The sequence below is a fragment of the Oncorhynchus nerka genome, linkage group LG21 (genome assembly GCF_034236695.1).
Source record: "Oncorhynchus nerka isolate Pitt River linkage group LG21, Oner_Uvic_2.0, whole genome shotgun sequence".
Lineage (NCBI taxonomy): Eukaryota > Metazoa > Chordata > Actinopteri > Salmoniformes > Salmonidae > Oncorhynchus > Oncorhynchus nerka.
The window spans coordinates 25,721,350-25,729,669 of NC_088416.1; the positions used below are offsets into that span (position 1 = coordinate 25,721,350).

Below are 8,320 nucleotides of genomic sequence, written 5' to 3' on the forward strand. Positions count from 1 at the left end.
CTGTGAATAATCTCACAATGTTAAACAGGCCATGTCTATACTAAATCAGGCTCACAGAACTTGATAATAAATTGACATGATAATGGACCCAAAGTATTTACGCATTTAAAATATCGATTTGAATTGCTATCATTGGTTGGAGAAAAAGTCAAAGAATGTTCTACATGCTTGGAGAGTTCTATATAGTTGTAATAATGAAACCGAATTGTGATCAATATTTGACATTAAAGACCGTGTTCATGCTTAATTGTGTTTTTGATCGAAAACAATACAGATATGGCCAGCCAATAGGCCTCTCAGATGCATGGATTATTAGGGACAATCACCATGTAGGCAGCCTATCGGAATTGAATCTCGCATAAAAGGATTATTAACCAAGAATAATACTATTTTATAATAGAAAACAATAAGGCGGGTTTCTGCCTCCTAATTTGTCATGATGGCAATTACCATCCAATTTAGCAACACCACCAATCTTGTATTTGTCTGGATGCTCAGGCGTTTTTATAGCAGGATAAATAAATCAACCAAATCGTTATTCAGTTCTTCTAAACGCACACCTATCGAATAAAAAAGGCATTCTGTCCCTGAAAAGCACAAGAAGCTAGTTGAGTCGTTATGAAGGTTAATGATATTCAAATGACTTGTATCTTGCCTCATTGAAATTTTTAAAAACTGGATTAGATATCAAATGGAGGAGACTTGCAAGGATTGGATTTAGAATCAACGGATTATATGCATTTGAAGTTTGGATCATCCATCTGATTAAGATCATATTTCACCAATGCAATTATGAAACTTTTTTGAAAGAGAAATTCAAATGAGTAGAAAGTTACTTAACTGTGATGGTTTAATAATAATGGTTTTAGTAACTGGTTTAAGTAACTGGTTTACGTAACTGGTTTAGAACATGTTTTATTGTGGTCACTCATTCTAGAAAAAAACGACATTTGAGAGAAACTACAGAGTTTATTTTTATATTTTACATTGAATAGGCTTTAGGATACTGTAGCAGGGCTAGTTGTGCTATAGCTCTCACCTAAGAAACAGTGGCATCCTGAGATTGTCCAGAACAAAGTATAACCAAGGAGATTGAGAGGTGTCCTCACCATGAGGACAAACTGGAGGGGGGGCACATATAATTCGAGCAGATATAGTGTGAGCAAAGGGAGAGGAATCCCTATGATGAACCAGGTGTTCAGCAAGCGATGCCATCTGGCAGCAGAATTAGCCGTTTATGAGCCAGGTGCTACACTACAGGGGAATAATCTAGAGGAGTGCCTCTGTGATCACTTCTCCCAGCCTTTGATCATAACACTGTACTGTTGCATAATGAGAATAGTCCATTTTGTGGGTTGATTCTACTATAGAACTACTATTTCCAGCTATTTGACCTCTTGGTGATGGGGTTGGTCCTGCTATGGTGTGTGTTTATGTGGATTCCAGTGCCTCTTCAACAGGGAGTTGCTGCTTTGAGTTAGGCTTTGTTTCTAGTAACATAATCATTAACAATCGCTATCTATGTGTTTTTCATACTCATGTCGAAAGTGTCTACAACTTCATACTTTCAAAATCTGAAACTGACTAGGTAGGCCCACCCTCACTAACTCCCCCAGTGACACTTCTGTACATATATATTGTAACTTTATCTTTGCAATGACAACTTTCCTCTGCAGTTACCCTTCTGTTAATGTATGCATGAAACATGAGATTAGAGAGTCTATTAATGGGACTGCCACAATACAAAAGCACAATGTGGCCAGTAATAAACAACCAGATGTTGAAGACCGTATAGACGTCTGAAAGAGCTCTGCTGCCATCATCTGGTAATGATATGCCATTACATTGACTGCAGTATTGCACATGTTCCTCTTTAGACTCACAATTGCTTCCAGTGTACACAAACGTGCCTAGCCCATATATGGGCCATTTCATCAGCATGAATGAATCACCTATAGCCTATATTGTGCTGATTAATAGAAGGGCACATTTACTTGTGAAACAAAGATATGTGCTCTGTGAATAACACATCTGTTATTCAGCAAGTAAACAAATACAATATCAAACAGAAAACAACGTTGGAAGGTGATAACTATCCAAAATCTCAACTAGCATCATTCTGCTTATTTTGTGTGCTTTATTATACCCTAGTTATAGACCTACCATGATTACAGAAATGTGATTCATTCTGACATGGCCTTTCTGAACTAGTCTGGCGAGAGACTAGCTAGTCACCTTCATATTTAGTCACAGTGACACGGGATTATTGAGAGCTGTCTGTGGTGCTGGTTTGAGACAACCCAAACACGTCTCAATTAGACGTTTCGTAAAATCCAGCATCATGGACAGTTCTCAACAACGCTGTGTCACTGTGATTGATCAAAACAACGCTCCATCCCTGCCTCGTGTGGTACATTCTGGAGCTCCCTAGCTAGTACAACCGTGAGGAGGGGCGTAAAAACAACAGCGTCAGTGACGCTTCGATGTAGCTGGCTGTCAAGAGAGCTTGCTAGACACTCGCTTCCTCAAAGTTTAACGTTAATTTCAAAGCAAGAGGGGGAAGAATAATCAAATAGAGCTGTCTCGTTGAACCAAGTCTCTGGGTAAGTGAGAGGAGTCGCCTATTGTTGCATGTATTTTTCAATGTAATATGGTTTGCCGTTAGTTATCGTATCTAGCTAGCTAGTCAGCCAACCAAACCAAGGCAACGTCAAGGCAGGAAGGGTGTCTCCAATCCATATTCTCTTAAGTGTTAGCTATCTAGCTAACGTTCGTGATGGTAAACAATTGTCCCAAATATATTTTTGATAAATATTATCCGTTTCGAATTAAAGTAAAGTTAAATGAGTAACTTAAACGTTAGTTAACTATCAGTAACGACGTAATGTTAACGTTACAGTAGTTGTCTAGGATGTTAGTTAACAACGTTAGCTTATCAGCAAGCAAGCAAGCTAGCATCATTTAGTTGTTGTTGGCCTGTAAACCAGGAACATGCTCATCAATGGTATTCCATAAATAACTCACTAGTTAACGTTAGGTAGCTTAAACACAGACAATACTAACAATGATCTGCTAGGTAATTGCATTTATGTCCTCGAGCGATTGTACAGGGAGGAGCTGGCCTAGCTACTAGCTAGCTAGCTGGCGGCTAGTAAAGAGGTAGACTGCTGCTAGATACCCCATAATAACTTAGCTAGTTAGCTAACATTAGTCAAAATGGCAAATTGTAGGTAGCAAGAAGCGATGGCATGATTCAGCATTCGTTATCATAGGAAGTCCTAGCTACCTACATCTAGATGGGTAGCTAACGTTAGCTAACTACCTGTCAGTGGACATTCTTCCAATGACTGTACACGTATATAATAAGCCTGTTACATAAGTGTAACTAACGTTAGTTGAAAGGGAAGCACGTAAATAAAGGGACTTTTTAAATAGCCTAAAATTGATATGCTGAATCTACTGTTCTTAAAAAACGAAGTGACGCAGAGTAAGTTAGTTTATTTAGATAACCTGTCACAGGTAAACAAACATTGTTTATGGATGATCTTATCTTATCTATGTATCTTTCAATTGAAGGGTGTATCACCATAGTGCCATGGAGTTTCCAGATCTAGGCGAGCATTGCTCTGAAAACTCCTGCAAGCATCTGGGTGAGTGGTTTGTTATAAAATGCTATCTCCATTTACTACCTCAGTGCCCCTGGGACCCTGCCAATACAGAGCCTGTTTGTGTTCCCTTCCTGTCCTTTCTAGAATGGCTTTGGTATCTGTCAATAGTTGTGGTTTAAGTCCAGTCCTCCATAACCAATTGTCATGGGCTGCACTACCCATTATCATGATTGAAGAGTGATAGTGAGAATTTCATTTATCTAAATTCATATGGAATAAACACCTTGACATATTTCTTATATCTGACAGATTTCCTACCATTGAGATGTGATGCCTGTGAAGAGATTTTTTGTAAAGACCACATAACCTATGCAAATCACAAATGCATGTCATCCTACAAGAAGGTAAATTTTAAATAAATTAGCAGCATTGTATGTTATAATTAAAGCAAAGTTCCTGTAAAGTGCAGTTAGTATGTAGAAATGAATGTATGCTGTTCAACCTTATTAGTTGTCTGTATGTTATCTATTGATCCAAACAGAGCTTTAATACAGCTCTGCTTGATTCTGTCCCCAGGATATCCAGGTCCCCGTGTGTCCTCTGTGCAACACCCCGATCCCCATCAAGAGAGGGGAAATGCCAGACATCAAGGTTGGGGAGCACATTGATCGCGATTGCCAGTCGGACCCTGCTCAGAACAAGAGAAAGGTATGGTTGATAGGCTTCTCTACAGGACCATTTACACAAACTGCCCATGGTTAAAGTGAAGTAGCTATGCCTAATCTAAGCTAACCAACCTTTTTTTATTGTAGATATTTACAAACAAATGCTCGAAAGGAGGCTGCAAGCAGAAAGAAATGATCCGAGTGACATGTGACCAGTGCCACATTAATTATTGTCTTAAACACCGACATCCACTAGACCATGACTGTAAGCCTGAAGACAAACCAGTCTCCAAATCTGGGTAAATATTTCCCTCCACCTGATGCCATTTATTGATTGTGGTGCACATTGCGAGCTTTTGCGGTATAATGATGATTACATTGGATTTCTTTCAGATTCGCTGCTTTCATGCGGTCCCAAGGAGCATCCTCTAGCAGTGCCTCCACTTCAGGCAGTAGAGGAAGTTCTAGGCCTGTTTCTAATGGGAATGCTAGGACCCAAAGTAGTCGGTGAGGATCCTCATATTGATTTTCGAAACGCCACGCTGAAGAACCACATGAAGCTTACATAAATTAACAAGTGATATTGGCAAGCACAGTTTGTTCTCTAAATTCATGAGGCATATTCTCACTAAAACACATGGGATGGATGAATTGACATGTTGTTTTTTATTGTCAGTGAAATATACTAACACATGGAAAGGATGTGACATTTTTTTTCCTTCACAGAACTGCTCTTACCTGTTACCGCTGTGCTTTTGTTGAGTTGACTCTATAACCGCACTGAGCATTATTGTTTTTGATTCTATCACAGCAGTGCTCAGGCCATTTATAGTCCAGCTCCGGCCATGCGGCCCCCTCCAGCACAGAATGTAGTACCTGCTTCGGCATCCTTTCAGGCTGGCCTGGTATGCTTAACACTCTTACACCACTTGATTGAAACTACTGTAAACTCTCTTCTCTGAATAATTCCAGTTCATTTATTGAGATTATTTAGTCTGCTCCTGTTTATTCATTGAGATTCTATAGCCTGCTCCTGTTTATTCATTGAGATTATTTAGTCTGCTCCTGTTTATTCATTGAGATTCTTTAGTCTGCTCCTGTTTATTCATTGAGATTCTATAGCCTGCTCCTGTTTATTCATTGAGATTCTTTAGTCTGCTCCTGTTTATTCATTGAGATTCTAAAGTCTGCTCCTGTTTTATTCATTGAGATTCTAAAGTCTGCTCCTGTTTTATTCATTGAGATTATATAGCCTGCTGTTTATTCATTGAGATTCTTTAGTCTGCTCCTGTTTATTCATTGAGATTCTAAAGTCTGCTCCTGTTTTATTCATTGAGATTCTTTAGTCTGCTCCTGTTTATTCATTGAGATTCTAAAGTCTGCTCCTGTTTTATTCATTGAGATTCTAAAGTCTGCTCCTGTTTTATTCATTGAGATTCTATAGCCTGCTGTTTATTCATTGAGATTCTTTAGTCTGCTCCTGTTTATTCATTGAGATTCTTTAGTCTGCTCCTGTTTATTCATTGAGATTCCAAGAAGAAAATAATAAACATCCTGTAAGTATTTATCTGCATGGTATGATTGTAGACTGAGGAGCAGGCCTTACAAAGAGCGCTGGAGATGTCCTTGGCTGAGTCGGCTCGCAGCACAGTCCAACAGCCAACGCTCAGGTAATAAACAATCCCCATTAAATCCCATAATCCAGCATCACCCACACATAATATAGGCTGTAATCATGTCCAGATGCCATCAACACAACCCAGTTACCTATTGTTTTTCTTCACTAGCTCTTATTGCTATGTGTTTGTTCTAGCTGAAATGCAGGCTATTTGGTTACTCTAGGAAAACACAATATTAATAGGTTTGACATTCCACTGTTTTAGCCCATCTTTCTTGCCCATGACTTCATAAATTAAGTACAGTGGTGCCCACAGTTCAGTTTTCCTCATCTCATGATGTGTGTTGCTGCTCCTCAGACCTGTGACTGACTGTATGTGTGTGTGTCTGTTAGCCACCCTTTCTGGTGAGTGTGTCGTTGTTCCTCTTGCATGCTCTCTGCAGTGTGATGATGATGCATTCCTCTGTGTGACATAGAAGTGTCTGTCTCAGCCCTCAGGAGCAGGAGGATCTGGCTCTGGCTCAGGCCCTTGCTGCTAGTGAAGAAGAGTACAGACGCCAGCAGCGGAGACAACAGGTATCCAGAAAACTTAGGCATCAGTAGCATGCTAACAGGACAGGACCTCACCTAGGTACATTGTCTCCATGGCGTCCCCTATATTCCTTCATCATCGTCACTGGGTGCATTTAAAGATCAGCTACGGAGAAAATGAATGACACTTTGAAGTACTACTTAATGTGTATTTTATCTGATGGACCTATTAAATTATACTTTTTTTTCTCTCCCCGTGTTGAATATTTACCGTAAATGGTGAGACAAGCCTCTCACTAATGATTCTTTGTCTTGAATTAAATTGACTTTTGCCTGTACTAATATCTTACTTTCTATCATAGGAGAGAGAGTCCTCCAAGCAGTCTTCCTGCAGCCTATCATAAACCCAGACCAGTGTCTGAGCCCAAACTGCTACCACCAGTAATCAACTAGCAACTGTGCTACATCGATGGAACCCTCCAGCAGAACTCTAATGTCCAGTATCACTGAGCCCAACTAATGAACAGTCTGGAACTTTCATTGAGATATATTGAATAGTATCACTGCTTTCTCTCTACTCAGCACACTATTCTAGACAGACTTTCTGTCCTTTGTACCAATGGCTCTCTATGTACATATTTTCTATGTTGATCATGGACATTTAACCTCAGCATCAATGTTTCTTGAATAAATTATTTTAAAGATGTATTTGTTTCTGATGCACGTTCTATGTCCAAGGCATATATACAGGAGGATGATATAACTGGAGAGGAATGAAGTTTGGAGAACAGAACTGGAATGCGATTCAATTTCTATGGGTTAGAGAGAACAATCTCAGGCCAAACTTTGAAAAAGGAAGGCCATTATATAATCCAACATATTTAAATCGAAGTTTATTGGTCTAGTACACAGTTTAGCAGATGTTATAACGGGTGTAATGAAATGCTAATGTTACTAGCTAGTCAAAACAAGTAGACTTGTCTACATCATCATGACAACTGAAAAACAGCAGGTACACAATACAGTTGGTTGTATTGTGCTATTGTCTAGTCTATTCAATTGGCAGTGCTTGGTAAATGGAATGAACACAAATGCACTTGTTGATTTCCATGATGTTGATGTGTATTATGTTGTTCCCCAACACATCCATCAGGGCCTTGCGACGCAGTTCCAGCTTTGAATTCCCTCAGGGTAGGCCTTATCGACCTTGGCTGTTGAATTTAAAGGTAAGTGGATAGAAAGTGTCTTGTTATTGTCAACATTTCATCAGTAAATGTCTGTTTTCAAGAAGACCTTAGGAGTTATCAAGCACCACCCCTAGAAATAATTCCTAACAGCAAAAACAGCTGAGACAAAACCAACATGAGCAATATAGCCGGAGTAGAGCAAACTAACTTCTTCCGTGCATATTCATTACGCCGATTTTGTTGCAAAACGTTTCTTAAACGGGACTAAATGTGGAGGGACCTACCTGAATTTGTCCAACAGAAACCCTTGTTTAGCTTCTGTTGGTTCTTAAACGGTAAACGGTTTCCGTAATGAATACATACACCTCTGGTAAATCGTTCCTGTTACTCAAGGAATGAATAGTCATGAGACCTGTATTTACCACTACGCATTCATACTTTGTCCAACAGAGGGCAGCATAACGTTGAATATGAAATCTTTGAGGGAGGATAAAATAAAATTGTATTTGTCACATGCGCCGAATACAACCGCTGTAGACCTCACCGTCAAATGCATAATTACAAGCCCTTAACCAACAATGCCGAGTTAATAAAATATTTACTAAATAAAGTAAAAAATATTTTAAAAAGTAACACAATAAAACAACAATAATGAGGCTATATACATGGGGTACCGGTACCGAGTCAATGTGCGTGGGTACAGGTTAGTTG

At 39.3% G+C, this 8,320-nt stretch overlaps 1 protein-coding gene and 1 long non-coding RNA gene across 3 annotated transcripts; one reads left to right on the forward strand and one right to left on the reverse strand.

The window, feature by feature from the left end:
* Window positions 1-2,452: 2,452 nt before the first annotated feature.
* On the forward strand, window positions 2,453-7,128 carry zfand2a (zinc finger, AN1-type domain 2A). Of its 2 annotated transcripts, none has more exons than XM_029635873.2 (10): window positions 2,453-2,603; window positions 3,577-3,650; window positions 3,918-4,012; window positions 4,185-4,316; window positions 4,421-4,572; window positions 4,667-4,780; window positions 5,085-5,178; window positions 5,861-5,943; window positions 6,383-6,522; window positions 6,785-7,128. In XM_029635873.2, exons 2-9 carry the CDS (start codon window positions 3,596-3,598, stop codon window positions 6,492-6,494), a joined length of 837 nt encoding a protein of 278 aa, XP_029491733.1. In that variant the 5' UTR covers window positions 2,453-2,603; window positions 3,577-3,595; the 3' UTR covers window positions 6,495-6,522; window positions 6,785-7,128. The 2 variants fall into 2 exon arrangements, with proteins under 2 accessions (XP_029491733.1, XP_029491732.1); XM_029635872.1 differs by having other exon boundaries at window positions 6,383-6,467.
* Window positions 7,129-7,298: 170 nt separating this feature from the next.
* Window positions 7,299-8,033, reverse strand: LOC115110321 (uncharacterized). The gene is made up of 2 exons (XR_003860624.2): window positions 7,894-8,033; window positions 7,299-7,633 (listed from the first exon to the last, which is right to left on the reverse strand). It is a non-coding gene; the product is annotated as an uncharacterized LOC115110321 (long non-coding RNA).
* Between the last annotated feature and the right edge of the window lie 287 nt (window positions 8,034-8,320).